The 23240-nt window shown below is 34.4% G+C and overlaps 3 protein-coding genes across 12 annotated transcripts in view; 1 reads left to right on the top strand and 2 right to left on the bottom strand.

Moving 5' to 3' along the window:
* Positions 1 to 242: 242 nt before the first annotated feature.
* On the bottom strand, positions 243 to 1855 carry LOC124215618 (mpv17-like protein 2). Of its 2 annotated transcripts, none has more exons than XM_046619219.2 (3): positions 1544 to 1855; positions 1132 to 1293; positions 243 to 1051 (listed from the first exon to the last, which is right to left on the bottom strand). In XM_046619219.2, the coding sequence occupies exons 2-3, from the start codon at positions 1288 to 1290 to the stop codon at positions 620 to 622; spliced, it is 591 nt and encodes a 196-aa protein (XP_046475175.1). In that variant the 5' UTR covers positions 1291 to 1293; positions 1544 to 1855; the 3' UTR covers positions 243 to 619. The 2 variants fall into 2 exon arrangements, with proteins under 2 accessions (XP_046475175.1, XP_046475174.1); XM_046619218.2 differs by having other exon boundaries at positions 1781 to 1848.
* A 520-nt stretch (positions 1856 to 2375) lies between these two features.
* LOC124215617 (protein FRA10AC1) lies at positions 2376 to 4537 on the top strand. Its single transcript, XM_046619217.2, has 4 exons — positions 2376 to 2612; positions 2762 to 2933; positions 3010 to 3169; positions 3248 to 4537. The coding sequence occupies exons 1-4, from the start codon at positions 2506 to 2508 to the stop codon at positions 3544 to 3546; spliced, it is 738 nt and encodes a 245-aa protein (XP_046475173.1). The 5' UTR covers positions 2376 to 2505; the 3' UTR covers positions 3547 to 4537.
* Positions 4162 to 23240, bottom strand: part of Nt5b (5' nucleotidase B) — a 26790-nt gene continuing 7711 nt past the window's right edge. For 4 of the 9 annotated variants that reach the window (XM_046619201.2, XM_046619208.2, XM_046619206.2 and 1 more), the window contains exons 3-10: positions 7341 to 7414; positions 6666 to 6879; positions 6150 to 6573; positions 5897 to 6053; positions 5568 to 5808; positions 5050 to 5287; positions 4839 to 4958; positions 4162 to 4758 (exon numbers count right to left, since the gene is read on the bottom strand). In XM_046619201.2, the coding sequence (XP_046475157.1) occupies positions 4588 to 4758; positions 4839 to 4958; positions 5050 to 5287; positions 5568 to 5808; positions 5897 to 6053; positions 6150 to 6573; positions 6666 to 6879; positions 7341 to 7414 (1639 nt within the window). In that variant the 3' untranslated portion in view covers positions 4162 to 4587. Of the gene's footprint in view, positions 4759 to 4838; positions 4959 to 5049; positions 5288 to 5567; positions 5809 to 5896; positions 6054 to 6149; positions 6574 to 6665; positions 6880 to 7340; positions 7415 to 8769; positions 9302 to 12403; positions 12635 to 14479; positions 14825 to 23240 lie in introns of those variants that run through there. The other 5 variants (XM_046619210.2, XM_046619211.2, XM_046619212.2 and 2 more) reach the window with 5 other exon arrangements.

Here is a 23240-nt window from a genome sequence, read left to right as displayed (position 1 = left end):
ATTTTTCATTTCTTCAACATCACCCAACGTTTTCTTTTATTATTGCGCTGCAATATCTTGAAAAATGTCTCAAAATTCTTCGAATTCTTGCAGTATTTGTAAGAATCCCTAGATATCTTTAAAAAAAGTCTGATAATTCACCAAAATCTTTCTGTAATTTCGCCTATCATCTCCAAACATCTCATAATATTACCTACCTACTGTATACCAAATTTCACTTGTGATTCACCCCTCGACAGAAATTTTAAAGAATCGTTGAATTTATTAAAATCTGCTATTGCTCATACTTTTGTAAATACCCATATGTACAGTTGATTCTTCTTTCCTACACTGCTTCTAGCACATATATAATTTAATATTTCTGTACTTTATACAATGGTTTTTAGAAACCGCACTTGAATTATGATTGTGATATAAATAATATTTAAATCTAAAAGCACTTGGTACCATTTCCCAGAGTCATATTTGTAGTAATTAGATACATTAAAACTAACATGAATTTCGTCTTTCGTAGTACATGACATCGATTTGAATTCAATGGTATAATATTCTTGTCAATTTCTAACAGAATATCTTCAATTAACTAGGTAAGTAGTGATAAATCTAGCAAATGCCTGAGTTATTCAGATTTATCTTCAGCTACTGGTTTGTCGTGTTTAACCTGGCTGGTATACACGTCATAGCCAAGAGATATGGTATTATCGTATAGCACCCTGAACCTGGTGGGTAAGAAATAGAAATTAATGATTTGAGCAGGTGGCCAGACAATCCACTCTGCGAGATACAACTGATGGGCTTTGTCTCTGATTTCTTGCTTAAACTCTGTCCAGGTATTTCTCTCCAGTATACCCAATGTTACAAAAAACATTCCTATGCAAAGAGGAGAGCACACCATTTGGTCAACCAATACCTTCTTTAAGACAATGCCAATTGTTCTACCCGGCATTTTTCGATCTAGAAATCTGTACCAGTGATGGCACACTATGCCGACGGACATACCAGATATCGCCATGTGTCTTGTTCTTACAGGACTCCATTTTTCCCAGGTACCCTGAATGTAAGTATACTTATGTTTGTTAATATGTATTAGCTATGAGTTTTGAATTTATAAAAAATACGGAATTGCGTTACCTGAAGAATTTCGTAATGCTGTTCTAGAATGTCACCAACGCCGGAGAGAGATACGGAAATTGCGATATTGGTGTAAAATAAGTTTTTTGGTGAGAATATTTGTTCTTTCAGTTGATTGACCCGACTTCCAAGTTGGGTCACCCCACGAGCTATGCTCATTCTCTGAAATCAAAGGGTATTGATGGAGTTGTGTTGTGATGATTGGACTGTGAAACTTAGGTAATTGCGGGTATGAATCGATCGGATGACGTTAGTAACAAGTTTTCCTTTTAGTTTATCAATGCTTTTGCTACAGATAAGACGGCGGGCAAATATCAGTTAAAGTTAGGTTACTTGTATTCGATTATTAGCCTAAAAGTAATTTAACAATGTTTTTTGCTTCGTTGAAAGTGTTACATGTTATTACACTCACAGTATAATATACGTAATAATATCCTAGCCAGTTGTATTCGTCTTGAAACTAGTTATCCGAGTTCGTAGGGAATTGCGTCAAGGGTTGTAACATAGGATTTAAGGTTATCTGTAAGACTAGCGCGAGCATCGAAACAACAGTGATTCAGTACTTTGATCATTTTTACAACAACGGTGAATGCAACTTATGCCTATTATAACGAAATAAAGCGATCTTTTAAAACGTTAAAACTTCTACCGAGAGTAGCGGTTGATAGCAGAAAGCATCGGAGGCCACGTGCAAAGACCACGACCACTCGTGATGCGCAAACTACTCGTATCAAAACTATTCACATTTGGGGTGGAGTCTTGTAAATTTCAGAACTCTGTATTGGTTTATTAATTATCTTTCATATATAACTTTTTATTCTATGTTTTCAACTTCTATAGCAGTGAAAAATAATTCTAAACGTTTTCCTTTGGATATGAATCATAAAAGAACGAATTTGACTGCTTGAGCGCTTTATGTGTCAAGGGATCGCTACACTAGCTAATTTATTGCCTTTTGGCTGATTTCTTATACGGGTGATAAACAGTTAAGTATATTACTCAGTCTATCGAACTTTATTTTTTATAATTTTAACTAGCTATCGGGGTAAACAAAATTGAGAGTAAATAAATTTTAGTGGGCGGTATATAATTTGGCATTTCAATTTCAACAATGAATACAAAATGGCGATGATGGCTACACTTCTGCGTAACTGCAGAAATTGTAGAATCTGATTGGTTGTTATTTTAAACCAGCCAATCAATTTCTACGATTTCTACTCACACACTGCGTTATATTCATAGACTTATTCTACAGTAAACGTAACCAAGAATCCATCTGACAAGTGCAGAAAGACGAATTTGAGTGTCAGCCGCGTTTAGCGCGATTTTTTGCAAAATCGAGTAATTGAATGGAAAAACCGAAACGTTGATATAATGTTTCCTGCATATGCGAACCTCTCGGCATATGATCGTCACAAGAAGTTGATGAATGATTATTTTTTAACGAGAAAAGGTTCAGCCATAACCTTGAAACGGGACACGTAAGTGAGAATTACTTACTAGAAAAAAAAAAAAAACAAGGTTCGAAATGCATTCGAATAGATGGAATGATAGTTATCTGTTGACCAGAGACATGATGATAATAAAATAATCTTCCTGTTCATCATGACGTTTCGGCGTGTTTTTCGAGGTCGCGGGACAAAACAGACGCCGATGTTATTCGGGATCAGCACAGATTTTTATGGCACAGCGAAGATAACGACGTACCCGATTCGTGGGAAACTAGACTGGCAAAAAAATACTATGACAAATTGTTCAAGGAGTACTGCATATCCGATTTGACCCACTACAAAAAAAACAAGGTAGCTCTTTCCGCTGATCCGTTTTACTTTTGCTTTGTAATACGCCATTGCTTTATGTTCCACTTTTAAAACTCAGGTTGCTCTCCGATGGAGAACAGAGAACGAAGTTGTCATAGGCAAGGGTCAGTTTCAATGTGGAAACAAGAGATGTGTAGAAAAGAATGAGCTCAAAACTTGGGAAGTAAATTTCGGTTATGTCGAGCATGGAGAGAAGAAAAACGCGCTTGTCAAATTGAGTGAGTCTCCGACGTTTGTTTGTAAAAAACTTATGACCAGTTTCCTTGTTCAGTACATATAAATTTATTAATTTCCAGGACTTTGTCCAGAATGTTCTTTCAAGTTAAATCATCATAGTAAAAAGCGGGAGGTGAAAAGAAGAAAATCTTTAAAACGATTAGGAAAAACTGTTGACGTCCAAGAAGTTTTGGCGACGTCTACTACTATGGTAAGGGACGCGATTGAAGTTAAAGTTGAAAAGGAAGATCAAGCCGACGACAAAAAGGAAGAAAAAACCGTTAAGGAATCGCAAATTTGGAAGGACAAGCCCACAGATAGCAATGAAAAATCAAGGGAGGAAGAGTTCGAAGAGTATTTCGACGAACTGTTCATGTAAAATAGATTACACCGTAGTAAATAACGAAAATACACTCTCATTTCACAGAACAATTGTACTGTGTACTTATTACACTGTCTAATAAAAACGGATTTCATTTTACATACTATCATAGACAGGAACGGTTGTTTTATGATCGATCAGTTTTTTGATTTCAACTAAAACGATATAGTTCATCTGGTGTGTTTCATCAGTAGCTATATTTAATTTCATGTCATGTCATTCCAGGATTTCAAAATTACTAGCCTGTCAGGACTATAAGATAAATTTTATTTATAAAAAATTCATAACGTAGTAAATTCAATTTTTTTTAAATAGCGCTAGATTCTGTCTACCTGTATGCTTATACGTATGCAAACTTTGTAATTCTGGATTTTGTACGTATGTATAATTCAAATATCTGGTGAAAAAACTAAGCTACGTATCTCACTTTGAATTCCGACTTTTGTTACACTGTGCTTTCCAATTTCTTGACATTTTTTCCCTCCATTTTAAAATTGATTTGATTAGTAAAAACTACTTTAGCAACATGCAAGCACCATTATTGCAGATTTCTTTTCCCCTACCTTCCAAGTTATTATATATTATGAAGATTACTATAGTATTGACTGAACGTAAATAAAAAATAATTTATTATAATTTCATATCATATACGGTAATATGTAACGATTACAATATTGTCAGATGATATACAACGTCTCTAGATATCTAAAAATTTGTTTAACATTTCTTCTTAATCTAAGTAAACGATTGGGCATATTGCCCTCTCAACTGAATTCACCCGTCGGCGTTGCTAGTCCTTTTTTGTTGCTTAACAATAATTATTATAACTAAATTTTTTTCGTCGTATACAATATCATGTATATTACATAAAGACCATCGGCAATATTTTAATTACACAACACGCCAACGTGTAGAATTATCAATTGTTTCTTTGCCTATAAACGGGCTAAAAGCTTCAAACAATTTGACCAGTGGTGAAAGCCAAAATTCGAGTAGTTTAAAAACTGAATAATCAATAGTCAACATCTAACGGCTTATCTAATTTACTTCTCTCAATGACAATTTACGTGCTTCGATATTGGCCTGCTTTTGCGAGTCGCTATCTTCGTCGCTACAATCTTCGTCGTGAGTATGTGTCACATTTCTAGGTGTTTCAGGCCTTGCATGTGGTATCTGGCTCCCTGTATGATCGATGTCGACTAATCCCTGCTAAGAGGATACAACAAAGTTAGTTAATATTCTGTAATTAGCTATCACGGAAGTGCCTATATTTCCATGTGAAAACTTACGCTGAATACTTTTCCCTGATCTTCTTCCTCGTCTGTGAGCTTGAATGTGCGAGATCGACTGATCATTGGAGTTTCCATAACAAATCTCTGCTCATGTGCGACCGTACTTTCATGAGGCATCTAAATATGTGACAAAAACATGCATCGCGTTATGAATAATTATTTATAAAAACCGTTTATCGATCTGGAAACGCATCTTGGGATTACCAACCAGCATTGCAGGTGCTCTAAACATGTAGGAAAACGGATAGTAAATTAGATTCAGGAACGTTGCCGCATAGAGGTCGGCATACCTCACGACCTGGCTGCTGAAAAACGTCTGCCTACTTCCGCTGCGAAATAGAGAACCCATCATACCATAAGCCAAGTCCATTTTGTGCGTAACATCCCTTATCGACGCCCGAAGTTTTGAGATGTCTGGTTTCTCTTTTGTACTGCTATCTAAATTTCTATGAAGAAAATAATGAAAAACCGGTCATTTTAATTGGAAAAAAAAAGCTGAGGAAATAACAACCAAAATGTCAGGAAATCGCAATCTCTCTACTTTTCTGTTTTCAAAAAATTTTCCGAGGTTACAAAGTATTACTTCGAAAGAAATTAATAAATGCAAAAACGAGATTCTCATTTCCAGATAAAACAAAAATGTTGGGCGAGTTTTCTGATTTTCTCTGATTAGTTGTGACTTCTCTGATGTCACCACAATTGCATGCCAGCTTCGAGCACACTTACTTGTACATTTCCCCGAGCATAACGTCAAGGCTTTGGAGTTCTGCAAACAGCTGACATTTGTCTGTCCAAACATGAAGTTCCTGAACGAGTTCAGGAACGATTAAAAATGTCCTCCAACCCCGTATTTTTTTGCTTTTCAATATATCACCAAAAATGTGATCACCAATGTATAGAACGTCTTTGCCCTTGGCGCCAATTAGTTCAGTGAATACGTCGCACGAACCGCCTGAATATACTTCGCCTGTGTTTTGTAAAAGCACAAAGGTGAATTAGAGTTTTTCCATAAAATTCTTATCAGATTTGTTATTATTTTTTTTCTCCAAGTCTACCTAAGTGTAAAGGTCCTCTATGAGTTCCCAATTTCAATGCCCCAGTCTTGGTGTCAACTTGACGGAGGATCGTACCCTCGCCAAAGAATAGTGGTTTACTAGCGTCGACAACAATAATGTCGAAATAAGTTTTCCAATTTCTGTGGGGATCCTCTGGCTAAAAAAGCAACAAACAAAATGAAACGAGAATAAAAAGATGAAGAGAAAGTATTTGTGACATTTATATATTTTGAAAATATACAACACTACTCACTCTCGCTCCGTGAGGAAAGTCAAAGAGGTAGGTCATAATTTTGTCTGTAAACACGTAGTCGCTGTTTGTGAGTAAAAAAACTTTGGCACCATTCTCTCTGATCCTTGTCAAGAACATCGGTAGCCTTTCGTCCTTTTTAACATAGTCGTCCAAATTCTGTATAGTTCTGGTTTTCAGATCTCCCTGGAGATGTATCCAGTCAACGGCGTTCCTGACATCTTGAAAAATACTCTTGAAACTCATAGTGAGCTCGCCGGCCTTTACGCCAGTCTTTTCTGGTGTGTACTGAGGTGAGTTTGTGAAAAAGTCTATCAAACACGCCAGCAGGTAAGTCTCAGGTAAGTTGAACAAAGTGTTTAGTACGTAAACTCGCGATTCGTCGAGCTGCAAGAACTTGTTTGGATAAAGTTCGTAAACTTGGGAGCTGAAACAACGGATAAATTAATGATTACAAATAATGGAAGTTGGGAAAGAAAGGATGCCTCGGTATCGTGGAACGAAAAACGTTTAGCTTACTGTTTGAGAAATTCAAAACCGTGGACGCATACGAGAATGTTTCCGTAGGCGTCAACCTTCAATAAATTTCCATAAAGAGTATCGAACCATAAGCCTCTTACAGGGAAACTCGGATCGTATTCGAATTCTTTAATTTCTTCCGGGTAGCCCAGAGACACTAAGTGATCCTTGAGAAGATTGAAACCCAGCTGTTCGTACTGCGGCGATTTGTACTCTGTAAAAAAAATATACTTCCATAGAAAAATGTTTAACATAAAGCACATAGATTTTCGAATGAATGTAAAGTGATAGAAAATATGACATACATTTGGTCCAATGACAATTTCAGGTCGCAACTCAGTTTAAATGACCCGTGATTATTTATTAGAGTTTTGGATTAAAATTGACAATTTGGGTTTCAAGCGATTTCGCATTTCACATAAATATAAATATTTAAGATCAGAAGACTGTTCTGCAACATCATTGGTTCGATTGGTTTAATTACACGATGGTGGAATACTGAATAACAAATTTCAACGCGGTCTCTTCGCGAACTTTTCATTTTAAATAAAAAAGTGACTAAACCGAGTTGACATAATATTCCATTACGTCACCCGGATTAGTCGATATAATTAATATATTTTCAATCGAGCGAAGTGTTAACGTTAAAAGAAATCAATAAAATTCGACACCAACCAGCCAGTGTGTAGTCCATATCGAATCCATAGAACTTGATATTTTCGAGATGCAGACTTCTATTGACAAATATTCTGGAACAGAGATAAAAAAGGATATTTTTAAAATTAGCAAATTTAACGTGTTGTTCACAAAATATATGAACAATATGAATATGAACACAAAAGTTGGCAAGACCTGTTGACCGCGTGATGACGGGTTACGGACCCTTCGGTATGGGAATTTTCGGCCACAAATAAAAATCTGTCCGAAATTATTTCAGTAAATTTAATGGATTCTGCCTCGTTGTTGGTGACAAAATTATCTGAAATAATATCCTTTGGCATGATAATGATACTTGATTTTTCGAGATTACTACAATCCTTCGCGTCGAATTTGACGCTCCTTTCCTTAATTAACAAAAACGAATCAATTGACGACCAAAAATAATCGACTTTAGACTAGATCGATTATTTTTTACCGGTTAATCGAGTATAATCAATTATTTTTGAAACTCGATTAATCGACCGACTCGATTATTTTTCCGCACAATCGCTTTTTGTTTTTTACTCCCACGAACGACGCAAAACAATATCAATTTATGTGATTAAAGTATCAATTATTATCATTGTCTTCCTTACTAATTGTAAGTACCTATTTGATGTAATAAGTGAACGATAAATGAAATTTTAGTTTCAAATACATCATTACAAAAAAATGCGAAATAATCGATTAATTGTCGCCCATTCAGTTTTTTTTTTTTTTTTTGAACTCGATTAATCGATGCATCGATTATTCTTAGCTCAGTAGCCATCGCTAGAATCAACCATATATACGATAACAGCATATTATTACACGCCACTGAACTCTATATTACTCGCGAATGAAAAAAATCGAAGGTCCGTTGCCCGATGGACTTTGTTGGAAAGAAATGAATAACACAAACACGATCCTAAGCGGATTGCAAAATGGAACCGATTATTTTCCAATCAAGATTCTCGATCTCGTTATAATACAAAATTTCGTTAAATAATTTAAATCACGAATTACGTGTGATGTTGTTGATATGTAACTGAATTTCCGATTGACCAATTATAATTATTGAACGAAATTGATAAACTTTATTCTCCCAGAGAGAATATTAACGCCATATGTAGAATTTACTGTAAACAATTCGTGCATAATTAATCTGTAAATACAAAATGGATCGTAATCCACAATAACAACTGGACAAATAATAAAATGATGAAAAACGGGGGGGAAAAAAAAACATGACAATATTATATCCAATTTTTTTCAAAATATATTAACAACTGAACAATGTTTATTTTCATATGCGGTTTTATATTTCTATTCCTTTAAAACTGAGTCCATTCAACTCCCAATCAATCAACTGCAGAGTTTCACTTTTTAAATCTCGATCTCGTCATTCGGCGCTATTACAGCTTACCTATTATTCGTAGCAATGGGGAGAGCGTCGTGGCCGATGGAAAATAGCCACCCAGGCATTTTGAATACGCGATTAAGTAATCAGTTATTTATCGATCTGCGAATCGTCCGTACAAATCGGTTTGGAAATCGGTGAAATTCTCTCTTGCGCACTATTTTACACACAGCATAATGATGTGCGTATTAATTAGTAACGCAGTCGAATGTACAAGGCACTTGAACGAATATCGGCTTATTGACATTTATACTCGCGAGTTCACCCGTCTTGTACTTTGTATTTATTTATTTATTCAGCAGTAAATATTTTAACTTCCCGAGGTCGTGAAAACAATTATATCCAACGCGGCTAAACTTTTGAAAAAGAAAGAATTTTTTCACATAGGTAATACTTTCACCATTTTTCTGTTTAATATATGTATCATTCGTATGTATTTTTCGGGTATTTCGTTTCGAAGCTGTTTCATTTTTTCAATCATGTTTCAAACGTTATTTTCTTGGGCAAGAATCGCGAGGAATTACATAATTTATCAGCAGATTCAACGATTTCGATGGATTGATGAAATTTTTTCATTTGTAAACTTGAGCAAATTTTCAGCGAATATTTCATCCACTTGTTAATCACATTTGTCAAATTTTACCGTTATAAAAATTAGAGCCATTCGCATCTGTCACGATAAAAGAAGAATCTATATTTTTCGGAAAAGAACAGGTTTAAAAAAACCTCGGAGAAAAATTGAAACCGATATTTTTTTACATTATTGTGCTACTATTTAGCGTACGATCCCCGAGGGAAAAAAAAACAAATTAAAAAAGAAGAATAGCGGGACGTTGACGGAAAAAGCGGCCCTGCACTTAACAAAGAGAGCCTCTTCTCGCATAATAACATGGTTTAGCAATCTTATGTATATATTTTATTATTCGATAGGTCAGATAAAACATCACTGTCTTTATACTTATAATATGTTTTCGAGGTGGCGATTAATCGCGATTTATATTTAGCCTGCACGTACAGTAAACTTTTCTTTCAAGTATAACGTATAATGGAAAATAATTACACAAAGCACTTTTGTTCTCTCCTTTACATTAATAATTGCCAAAGGCAATTTGTCAACGTGTAGTCCCCGCGTTTGTCGAAAACATATTATTATATATTTTAAAGAGTTTATCTAATTCAAAGAAACTAATGAGGCGGGGTTGAAATTCCGAATTTGAAAAGTTCCGAAAGCGCGAAATGCCGATTTTTTTTTCGGCGAAACTTGAAGTAGGGAAATCAAACTTTAAAGAAAGATCCAAGTTTCGAAAGTGTGAAAATGAGAAAATTGAAAATTCGAAACACCGAAATTTCGACTGTTCGAAGATTTTCAGTTCTGTAAATTTCTAGCTTGGTGAAATTTCACCACTTTGACATTTCGTTGTTTTGGAGTTTCGATATTTTTACGTTCGGAATCCTGGTCATTCTGATTTTTTCTTGTCGAGTAAACTACGTTGTGTGAGTATATTTTAATTTTCGGAATTTTACCCTATCAAAACTTTGCTCTACCGTAACTTGAATTTTTGGAATCTTGCATTTCGGAACTTTGATCCATAGGCTTTTCGACCCTTCGAAATTTTGTCGTAATGACCTACTAATAGATAAAATTATGTTACACGATTCTTGACGTAAAACTTGCAACACTGTTATTTTTGCAAGCTAGCGTGGCGAATATATTTATGTACGTATTTCTGAGTATGTATGAGAAGAAGAAGAAATTGATAACTGTCGTCACTGAAAATTTACAGAATGGAAAAAAAAAATACACGAGATTTGTCGATCGAGTTCTAATCTACTATTTTTTTTTTTTTTTTCACCATCTCAAAAACCCTGAATATTTAAACTAATGGACTTTACGTTCGTATTTCGTTACGTTCACATTACCGACGAATTCAACCTCGTCGACTATTCGATCACATTCAATCAAATTCACGAGCGTGTATTGCGTAGTTTTCAACGCGGAATGTCGTGCGCGGTTTTATCATACACAATATTTACAATAAAAATTACAGCATTGTTTTTAACTCAGTAAACATAACTTAAAAATTATCCGAAAAGTTATTAATCATATTGACAAGTGAATTTCGCTGCACGACGAAAGACAAATTGCGCACTCTTTAACCACTTTTTATTTAAATAATCTCCAAGTCGTTACGTGACTTAACTATTAATTAATTATCGGTTTATAACGATCGATCGGTGGCTGATAGACACGGTATTAATCGGCCTTTATTAGTTAAATCGGGAATAGAGATTGCTGCAGGATTTGCGAGTGTTTTAAAAGCTGCGGTCCGCTGCACAACCAAATTCGCGAATATAGATGGCTACTGCTCACAATTTACAAAGTATGTATAATATTACGATCTGTTCCAGTGTAACAGCAGATGCCGAATGCGCGGCAGGTATGAGTAAATTTTTCCACAGGCACCGCTGCGTTGTGACGCACAACGCAGCTGCAGATTTATTTTCATCGTTATTTTCTCCCACGCGGTTTGAAGAGTAGAAAAAAAATATTTTGTACCAATAATCAAGCTTACAATCTGATAAGAAAAAAAAAAAAAAAAACTAAGGAATAAAAAATTATCAGTAAAACAATGACATCGGACAGTTTGAATTATCGATCGGTTTGAAAAATGATAACGGCAGGTGAATTGAATTTTTATATTCAACTTGAATGAACCAAAGCTGACTTTTTTCGGTGGAGTTGAAGTCTCGGAAAATCGTCTGAAATAAATATTTGAGAAAATTAATTTCTTTCGATTACTAACGATTAATCACGCATTCGAAATTGTTAATTTCAACCTGTTATTATGGGTTTCAGGAGAATTTATAAATTTTTGAAATTCAACTGATAAGCTGGGGAAAAAATTCATCTCAAGCGATTTTTAAAGCATTCATTTCTATTATATGTAATATATTGTAATCTTCTTATTTAGTTACAATGCGATGATCGTGAATTAATTTTTTACGCCAAGGAGATAACGTTAAAATTGAATTCCACTTGATTCATATCAGTCACAGCTGTTCAACCTGTTTCCAAATGATCAAAGCTGTGTTTCGTACTTTTTTTCACGCTAAATATTTTTTTTCCTCAAGATTGTCAGCTTGGCAGATTTTCAAAGACAGTTGTGAAAACTTCTGCACTGGAAACTCGCAAGGCGTTCCGACCTCTCGGAGGTTTTTTTTTCTTTTTTTGTCATTCAATCAGCATTTATTAAATTTTCACGGATGGTAACGCTGTAACCGAGAAAAATACCCCATGATTTTATTACAGTCAGACTTTTTACTTCACAATCAGAGTATTGCAAACAATTCGTCGATATTACCGATTAAAAGAAATCCAATTCAATCTTACCCTTTTCGACCATCTAATTAGACATTCGGTATATTCGTAATCAGATTTGAATATTAGATTTTTGTATTTTCCGTAGAAAAAAAAAAACAAAAAGAAAGCTCAGTGTGCGCTGTGCATGTGATAATTTTATAATTCCGACACGATGAAAAATCGCGTGTACATAGATAATGAAAGTAAGTATTGCGTCATTTATAAATTGTATCGCATTATGTTATGCTGTGGGTGTGTAAAAAAATAAAAAAAACTTACTCATTAGGTACGTTGAGCCTTGAATTCGTAAATTGTGCAGCAGGCAATGCACCATCACACATATCTTTCAGCCACATTATGTTCAAGTTTTTTTTTTTTTTTTTTTTTTTATGACTAGTTTTCAATACTTTTTTTTATTGCTGTTCGTTTTTACAACTATCTCGTCTCAAGTTTTAAACCTGCGTTGGTTTCGTATACTTCCACACTTGTAACAGTGAATAAATCACTCACCTATCATATGTAACACAACACGTAATGATATACTTTAAACACGTAACAAGTATGACGAGAATAAATAAATAATTCGACCGAAGAATTGAGGGAGATTTTTTTTTTTTTTTTTTTTTTTTTTTTTTTTACGAGGGCCAGAGGGGTTTATTTATCCGTGTGAATATCAATTCTGGCTAATTGACGTTATCTAATTGATAAAGCGCATATATTATACAGCTGAACGATAAAGCGTATATGGTTACAATTTCACGGAATTATTTTCACTGCGAGTCCTCGGTATAGATACAAATTGAGAAGGGTTAATCATTCCACATTTTTTTTTTTTTTTTTTTATTTCTCATACGTATCAAAGATAAACGAATTTATCGCTGGAAAATTTTATATCGGTGTATGGTAATTACATGCAATAATTAATTAGTGTGAATTGTTAGCGATTATGCATATTATGCGTGTTTAACACGGCGTTTGAATAGCTACTTTATTATACCTATAGGTAGATTATATTACATACGTTTATCAGCTTGCATAGCGATAATCTTTGATGGTCGATAGAAATACGGGGGGAAGAAAAAAGTTGAAATTTAAACAAGAAAATCAAGTAAAATTTGTTGGACTGTTGGAATTAAAAGATCAAATGAATACTTATAATCCCTTAAATTTCGTATGTGAATGCGATTATTGTTCTAAATTAGGCACGATATTCACGATGAAATACGTATAAATTATAATAACGGTGATCCTATTCTTTATAAAACTGAATCTCGAGGAAGCTGTTCGCATTTGACATGCATATTTCTAACAGTTCTTCACTTATCGTTAGACTTATTTTCGCTTTAAACAGACGATAAGCGAGTGATGCGAACCTAAATATAGCAGTGCATAAAATTACAGTGAATGAATAATCAACCGAACACCGCAATCAGTTATTTAATAATCTCTTGCCGTATCATAATTCTGAGAAATATCATTCTAATTTTGATACTGACCGGAAACTTTTAGAACTCACTCTTATATTCTACATATATCATAATATGACCGAACAATATAATTAATCGAGAAATTTGAGAGGCAAAATTATCTATAAGATTATAATGATCGAGATTATATGATAACATGTTAAAAGGTTTCTGGTTTTTTGATAATATAAGAAAAATGACTTTAGAACTATGATTTTGTATATGACAACAATATACTAAAATATTGTTATTAGTGATTAATTATTATCACTCCCGAAAAATGACTTGAAATATTCAAAATCTGTACGTTTTCATTGCGGTTGAAAAAATGAATTTTACGATCGGGCATTGTAATTTATTTCTAAAATTTGCAAGAATTTGAAAAGTACTCACAGTACAATTTATACGTATCGGATAGTTTCTTTGTGTTGAAAAAGTCTCTAATATGCGCGAAGAATCGAATGACGCTGTTAAATATAAATAAATTTCCACGCAATAAATTCTCTTGACTTTTCTGTATCACTTATTTGTCTCGATTTATTTCGTATTTTAACTACCAGAATATCGTTAAAACAAGTTTGACCAGTGTAAATATTGGTTTAGGCTATACAGACAAGTATCCAAAGAAATGATTCACACATAATACGCAGGAGTAAAAAATTCCACGGCGTATCATACGATGGCGATTATCGCATCAAAGCGTGAACGAATTAGATTAAAACGAATTAAAAATGACATAAAGCGGCCCTCTCTAACTCTCTCCCTCTCCTCTCTACAATAATCGATTCGTAAACTGTGTGCATAATATGAATAGAAAAAAAATAAAATAAAATAAATAAATAAAATAAACAAACAAATGATCACAACACGGACAAAATATTATCCATACCAAATTGATGTGGATATGTAATTTTACAATATCGGTTAAATGCCGTAACTCAATCTCATTTTCAATAAACTTTGCATCGATGAAATTAGAAAGTTAACACGTACAGGCGATTCCGTGAAAGAAATAAAGAGACGTGGAATGGTTGAACGGAATGTTTACAAAACCGCGACGCACGTTGCAGGACAAAATGAAATACCTTACGCACGTTTATTTTATATTACACACACAATATACGCACTCTCGAATAAAACCGCGTAAAATTCGGTGATAACGGGCACTTAAGGCAGTTCGAAATAAAGACTGACCCAACCGAGTTCCAAGTTCTACTAACTCACTGACTGACTGACTGACTGTCTATCCCAGACGAGAGCGAAACTAATTACTCTCCCCTCTCTCTGTCGCAAAGTTCCGCTACACCTCCCGCCCTTTCATTACAGTACGGTATCGACGATGAAGAATAATCCGAAAGAATGTCTGTTCTTATTTCTATTCGTACCTAATTATTATTATTATTATTATTATTATTTTTTATTTCCTTTTTTTTCTTCATCTTGCCTGATTCTCTTATTTTTTTTTTATGGTTTTCAAAGGCACATGTAATGAGTATACATGGTATAACATAAATATGTATACTTGTTAGGATCACGCAAAGTTTCTATAGCTCTTCGTTTACACTTGCATCTGTGACCCCCCCCCCCCCCCCCCTCCCCCACCCCTCATGCCTACGCACTCTGTATACATACATACAAACATGCATACGGAGTGAGTAACTAGCGGTCGAACGATCTAACGCGCACGCGCTGAAATTCTAGAGCAAAGCAGTTTTTTGCCAGTTCCGCCAACCGTCATAAGTTCAGATGACAGGTCAATGCGGTATTATGTAACGAGAACTGTCCTCAACTGTCAAAATTTTTAGTTATGACGGTTGGCGGACCCGACCAGCGTTGCCAACCCTCTGGTGGCAACAGGTTGTACCCAAATTGAAAGTGGACCGTAATTTGAATTTCAAGTACATTTTTGTGCTTTATATTTTATGGTCGTAAAATGACCAAGATTTTGTTTCTTTTGTCAAAGATCAGACAGGATTTAATCAAATTAATGAAATTCTTACGTTCAAGAATATTTTCAAACCAACGATAAAGATTGTGAATTTTTCAATTACACGAAGCAGTTGCTGGAGATTTGGAGATAGTATTATTTTCTTTATTCTTGAATCAATAATTAAAAACATACTAGCTTTAAAACTCAAAAGCTCACTGCACTGCGTAGGAACTACGGAACGCTCGTCCCGGAGGTTAAAATTCACCCGGTAAAGGACCTGGAGCGTAGGAACTACGAAGCGGTGGTCCTGGTGCTCGAAATTCGCGGAGTGCGATTTCCGCACGTCCGCTCCTCTGAGCGCTCATTTCCAGACTGAGGAATTCTGCTCAATGATTTTCGTCGTCACAGATTCTCGTGCTCTGACGTGAGAAGAAGAAAAAAAAAAAAAAAAGAAACAAAACTCTGGTATCGAAATGTACAACGCCGAAGTAAGAAAACAAGAATTGCCTTTTCGATCGATGATTTGTAATGACTCGTATTATCTTCTTTATCTTTTCGAATAACAAAAATGGTACAAAAGATTGTTTGAACATACGTTATACATATGCAGTCATTAAAATGCAATCAATCAGAATTGTTTAAGAATAATAAATTCGGGAATATTCCTCGTATTTCTCGTCTATAATAAAGTAGCTATAATAAATGACAATTTATTTAGCAAAAGATTAATATGTTTTAAAATCAAAGCTGTGCATAATAAACCTATAACATTATTAAAAGCTGGAATGTATGTAAGAACCAGAATATAGTACATAAACATGCTCTCCGTGTTATTATTCAAGTGTATATTTACACGATAGGATATGATAATTTACAAACAGGAAATTGAATGATGAAGATAAATTTATTCAAACGACTCTTCAGTATAACATATACAATGTATGTACCGCCTATCGCACTGAATATTTTCTTTTACACATATTTGACACCAGAGAAGCCTCACTCTATATATAATATTATACGTGGCTTCGAAATATATGCTTCATATTCAAACACGGCTAAGATAAATATTTACAAAGTGGAAATTCTTCCATGCTAACTCGATTGATACCTATAATAAACCTGACAACCGTCTCGGATTTGAACCAGATTGAAAGTAAGAATAAATAAATAAAATGCGACCTGTTGTTGCAGGTTTTTTCACCGTCAAATTTCTGAGTAAGTTTTCGTTGATTTTTTGAACCTTGGAAATTTACTCGATTAGCAAAAGACGGACGAATATATAAATAAACAAAATACATATATCGGTAGATAGAATAATATTTTCAACAGATGACGATAATTTTGAGTCGATTCGAGAACTCGAAGCAAATTTTCCTTAACCATTTTACTTTTTAAAAAATTTTGAATCACAGGGACAAAATTCAAAAGTTTCCTACAGCAGTCGTTTTTTTTTTTATTTTTATTCTTGTTGCTACAAACAATTTCAAATCTCGCAATTATCTTTTTCAAAATAGCAACCTAAGTGGGATTGATCACTTATCGATTAACATCAAACACCCGTTTTCAAACTTGTCTACTAGGTATACCATTTTCGTATCATCTATACAATATTACCGGCAAATTAGATGCGGGAAAAAAAATCACAGATTATGTTTTGGTTTCAGGTAATTCCCCTTTTTACATCAATTTTTTTTTTTTTTCATACTTGTCAATTTCTTTTTCAAACGGGCGAACCGCGGCTGCTTTCGCTACGTGAAGACTGAATTAACACACATGCCTGCAGGTAAAGCAGAGGCGGTGCGTGGGACACACATAATTATACATGTAAATTACGTATGTACCAATATATCTATACGTGCATATATAGATATATGTATAATATCTATATTCATGTAACACACGTGTACGCAGAAAATTCCACCTATATACCGCATATCAATTGATTCTCAAGAATTTGTTGAGAATTCATTAACGCCCATGCATACAGTGTCCATATCATAGGTATATAAGATATAAATATACATAAATTCAGGATTTCCGATCGGAATGCATCGCTGTACGCTATTCGTGCAGCAAAGTAAAACGAATGAATAAATCAATGACTGTCGCAAAAACAAGTACAATAAAAAGTTACAGAGATACAATGTTAGGTTGGATAATATTTTACGATTAAAAGCAAAAAGAGGTTTCTTCAAAATACCGAGGAGAAAATACTGCGAAAGTTAGGCGCATGCGCGAACTTTGTCGTATTTTCGTACAGGCTGGCCACCTCAAACTTCAGTTGTCAGACACGGTTTGCGGAGGTTATGGTTATGGTATTTTAGTGCATTGATTTACAATGACAGGGGAAAACTTGGCCAACTTTTATTGCCAAATGACTGATGACCCGTTACCGCGACGAGTTGTTATAATTCCCCCCCGTGACGCGGAGGCGTCTCATGACTTTCACGTCACGTTTCGAGTAAGTTGGCTGCCCTGCCTTGCGGACGATCTCGCCGACTAATAGAGTTCAATTATTTTGCGCATGCGCATTCGGTCATCCAGCCTGGTAAGTTTCACCATTTCCTTTCGATACAATGTCAACGCCGAGTGGAATACGCAATTCACAGATATCTTTTTTCTCATCAGTATTCTCAAGAAATGATCGAAGCGGTAAAAAAAAATCCATTCTTTTTTGTACCGTATAAAATTGGGACACCCTGTAAATCAATCTCTATACGAGCCAGAGATAAAGTGACGCAAGATAGCCGGCGCCTTTAGCATGAAGAGAATTATCGATCTCCTACATGAGTTGGTTCGTTCGTTCGTTCGTTTGTATAGCTATAAACTTGGATAGTACAAATAGAAATAAAGGTGGGGAGAAAGAAGGGTAGGAAAAATTTTTACAAGGAATTTGAGACATTAAAAAAAACTACGAGGTTGCCTACCTGTAAACCTAATTAATTTCCACATTGCGGAATCGAATGGTTTACGCAATTACATAACATTGCATATAGATATAGATTATAAATATAGTGTGAAATAATTTCCACATGATTCGTTGTTAAAGAAATCAATTTTAACGAAGGAAGAAATCTTCTCAACTCAACCGAGCAATATTTCAGATCACAAAATATTACTCAAAATATGATTTCCGAATTGAATGAATTTAATTAAATCCATTTGTGGGCGTTGTTTTATTTATTTATTTTTTATTTTTTTTGCAAATTATCTCACGAGTGTATGATAAAACCACTATCGGAATGCCTTATATATCTGTGACGGATTTCAGATCATTAAATTCTGCTGTGTTTGATAGGCATGCACTTAAAGTGCAGCGATTTCGGATTCGCGAAACACTTTTGGCATTCCCTCCGATCGATCCGTGCCAAATATCAAATCTCGTTCCTTACATCGTGGTATAATATATACATGTATATACGTACATACGTCATGCAACGTACATACCTATGTATAAATTACACCTCGTACCTATTTAACCTTGAAACGCGTATGCGACACTGACGTGTGCGAATCGTTACACGGACCTTGATTGGAAATTTCATAACCAAGTATTCTGCGCAGGAATTATGACATAATTAGTAAAAGCTCATACATGAGAGTTGCAAAAATTTCGCAAATTAACGGATATTGGATAAATGACAACCACTTGACGATTAGACATAATCGCGATTTAAAAATTGTTTCTCTTTCTCGTTTTCTCCTTCTATTTTATTTTATCATACCTTTAACGCAAATTCTGATGTAAAATTGTTATTTGCAAAAAAAAAAAAAAAAAATTGTATTTCATTTCCTTGTCTCATATGTTTCGTAATTAATTTGGCAGTTAATTTATCGCAGAAGTAAATAATATATTATAAATTGTATATTACATATAATGAAGTGTTCCGGCGTAAAACAGGGAAGAGGAACCGAAAATTATGAGAACAAGAGAATAAAAATAATATGATGGATATGCGATACGGGTAAAGTTGCCGATAAAGCGACTCGCTAATATTACATCTTGGCAGAGCGGCATTTTGCTGTCTGCAAAAACGATTGACACGCGTGTACGATTATGTATGTAACACTTGCGTATACATACACTGCCGACCAAAAGTTTCGGTACACCAAGCGAAATTTCTTACCGTACTAAAAAGCTCGATAGCGGACTCAAAAATAAAGATAATATAATCAAACGTTCCAAGCGGCGTTTTAAAGAAGACAAATTTACCTTCATTTTGCGTTTTTTTGGGAAAATCTCTGCAATTTTATTTTGCCCCCGGTTACGTATTTTTGAACATGGCCGTTTTTCGGCTATTTTTTAGCCGCCGGAACTTAGAGAAAAAGTTTTCCTCGAATATACGCGTACGTGTAAATTTCTGAGAAATCGTGACGATATAATAATAATAGTATATAATGCAACAATCGTTGTGCAATTCGCATACAATTTTTATTCTATCCAAGAAAACTTTTTTTCCTCCATTTCTGACGAAGAAAATTTCAATATCTAATATAATAAAAAAATCCGAAGCAATTTTAATTATTATAGAACTAAATATCGACACTGCATTTCTATAACATATATGACAGAAAAAAATTCGAGCAAATTTGAATACATATGAAAAGTTATTGTGAGATAAGAAAACAAATTTGAAAAATGATCTTATGATCGTAAGGAACGTTCGGTACGATTAATCGCTGGTGTTTTTCTATCCGATGTTTATATTTTTTATTTCTTTTTTCTCACCGATCAAATCTCTACAAATTGTGTGAAAACCGTTAAAACAAATTCACATAATAATACAGTATTTATATAATTTTACACAGCAGCATTTTCGCAAATAACATCGATAGGGATTTTTCGAACGTCATTTCCTCTTTTCCCAGCTATCGATAAATCCAACATGTCGCAAGTACCGCTGCAAATATTACGGAAATACTGGATATGTTTTGATCTGTGTGTATTATCAGTATTTATCACTAGGCGGGTGAAAATCCTGTTCTAAAAAAATTTTACCGAGGGTTAGAGCATGCACGCGGAACACATTGTAAAGTACCGGATAAACGATGAAATCGAGCGCCAATCCAATACCAATACGTAACCAACACGTAACCAATATGCGAGCAAAGTTTGGATCGGTGAACTAGTTACAAAAACTGCCGCCAGGTGTCGTGGAAAAAATGTCAGATCCCGATAGCTGTGTAATAATTCAGGCCAGTAGAACCTCCGGAATCTGATATACCCGAAATTCTCTCGTCAACATATTTCGCGATGTATACACATCCTTATGTATCTGGCGAGAGAGAAAGAGAGAGAGAGAGAGACAGAGAGAGAGAGAGCGAGTCGGGGATCGATAAAGAGACAAAGGACCTCGCAGAGCAGAGAAGATTTCGTCTTAATTACCCTCAACCTATTTTTTAAGTACATTGTGCCCAATGATATTGAAAAGGCATGAAAAACAAAGAGGGCAACAAATACATATTGTACAAACATAATATACAAATTTAGCAATTTATGTTTGGTGTATTTGAAGGGTGAAATTTTACACATTTATCTAAACCGTCGACATAATTTTCCAAATTAATCATCTGCTTGTCGTTTTAAAACCTGTCAAGTATTTTCTTACTTTACATACTTTGAAAGTAATTCGTTTTCGATCAGTATGTATTTAAATTTTTACTTTTCCGCATATTTACTATGCATATTACGCCGCAATAATTACGCAACTACTACTGTAATCTCACGTTTCTGCAGTTCTTATTGTGTGTAAATGATATTTTATAAACCACGCAAGAGTCTTTCCCTTTTTTTTCTTACCGTATATATATATATATATATATATATAGCTGGTATGTATGTTTGCGATACAAACGTACGTTAAGAAAACCGTTCGTGTGATATTCGCGTTATCTTATCAAGGATATATGTATGTGTATATAAAGCGTAGTTCGCGGAGGGAAGAGAAAAAAAAATCTACAAACAACTCCGAAAATCTGTGACGAACAAACTGTTAGTTATGGCGATGCGTATACGTATGGATGTGTGTAAAGTGTAAATACATGCGTGTAGTTGTTGATTGCCTGTTTAACCGAAAATGTTATTGGGGAAAATCAAATCGATCGTAGATTGTACATTACAATATTGACACTGACGTCTGTAGATTTGTTTGTTCTCTTGTGCGTAATTTTTGTGGCAAAATGAAATAAGAGAGAATACTCGCGTTTGAAAATGAAGAAAGATGGGTGACGAATTACCGGAGAGAAAAAAAAGGAACGAGAATTTTGCACGAGGTCGAACGAAGTTAGTTAACATTACGAGGCAGGGATGTGTTTTTGAGGAAAATTATTACTTCTCAATTATTAGAATGTAAACAAATTTAACCATTTCAAATTAATTCTCAAGTTGCAAGATAACGATGTTTTTAAAACGAATTTCGTTACGTTTACGCAATAACATTAACGTCATATAATTTTGACTGCAAAAATATGTTTCAAATTGATAATGCCGGCATCAATTTTGACTAAACGACGTTCAAGGAAAAAATAAAGTATCATACTCGTCAAAAATTGTAATAATTGTACTTAGAACCGAAAAAACCGAGTAGAATTGAGAAAAATCGCTATAATAACGACCGCTGAATTAAATTGACAAATTTTTACTTCGGGATTCGTCAATTTCTAACAATACTTATCGTACAAGAATATATATCATGCATTCTATACAACTACATTCATTCATTCATTTTAATTTACCTCTTTGAGTCTTTTGTTGTATATTTAGAGAACTTTTAAACATATTTCTTTGCGTTTTTTGTCATTTCCAATAGTATACTAATACCTTTTCAATACTCGAGAGTAATTGTTGTGATATAATATATTTTTTATTATTGTTAGAAACAAGTTGCTTGAAAAAAAATCGTGAAAATTGAAGTAATGATTCGTTTCCGAGAAAGTCACCCCTCGACACATGTTACATGTTTTATATAAATTATAAGTTTTCAGATTTTGAAACTTCAGTATGGCAAATCCAATCAACGACCCCGATAAGTCCTGTAGAGTTTTTTGACCCGTCTGGATTAAATTTGAAAGTTTTGTCCGCCATATTGAACCCGCCATCTTTACTTTTCGAAATCTGATTTAAGATTCGGGGGCGGTGTCAAAGTTCCGAATTTGAAAAGTTCCGAAGGCGCAGAATTCCGAATTTTTTCGTGACGAAACTTAAAGTAAAGAAACAAAATTTCGAGGAATCATCAAAGTTTAGATTGATCAGAAAACCGACGGCTCAAATTTCCGAAATGCAAGATTGCGAAAAGTAAAGTTCCGACAGAGCAAAGTTCCGAAAAGCAAAAATTCCAATACAGCAAAAAACTTGAAACAAAATTTACTGAAAATTTTATTTACTACAAATCTGGTTCACACCATTTTTAATGTTTCATTAACCATTAACTATATATTTAGCAATAACCATGTTAAAGAAAGTTTGACGCGCTATAAATAAAAACCTATGCATTATACAGAAAAAAGTTTTTAATAAAAGTTATAGGAAATTTTATCATACAAAAAATCTGTTGTTACTACATTTTTGTCGGGTGCGGGTAAAAAATCACAATAACCAAAAATCAGAATGGTCTGCATGAAAACAGTCTCACGATGGCTCATTTTACTCCTTATTCTTTTCGCACTTTCGGAATTTCGTCTTCTCGGTATTTTGTCATTTCGGAACTTTGCGCGTCGG

Source organism: Neodiprion pinetum, chromosome 3 (assembly GCF_021155775.2).
Source record: "Neodiprion pinetum isolate iyNeoPine1 chromosome 3, iyNeoPine1.2, whole genome shotgun sequence".
NCBI classification, from domain to species: domain Eukaryota; kingdom Metazoa; phylum Arthropoda; class Insecta; order Hymenoptera; family Diprionidae; genus Neodiprion; species Neodiprion pinetum.
This window is presented reverse-complemented; position numbering and strand designations above follow the sequence as displayed.

Coding starts and splice junctions, on each gene's coding strand:
- LOC124215617 (XM_046619217.2), top strand. CDS start 2,506: ATGTTTCCTGCATATGCGAACCTCTCGGCATATGATCGTCACAAGAAG. Junction 2,613..2,761: donor ATAACCTTGAAACGGGACAC/GTAAGTGAGAAT, acceptor GTGTTTTTCGAG/GTCGCGGGACAAAACAGACG. Junction 3,170..3,247: donor AAACGCGCTTGTCAAATTGA/GTGAGTCTCCGA, acceptor ATTAATTTCCAG/GACTTTGTCCAGAATGTTCT.
- LOC124215618 (XM_046619219.2), bottom strand. CDS start 1,290: ATGAGCATAGCTCGTGGGGTGACCCAACTTGGAAGTCGGGTCAATCAA. Junction 1,052..1,131: donor AGCATTACGAAATTCTTCAG/GTAACGCAATTC, acceptor ACTTACATTCAG/GGTACCTGGGAAAAATGGAG.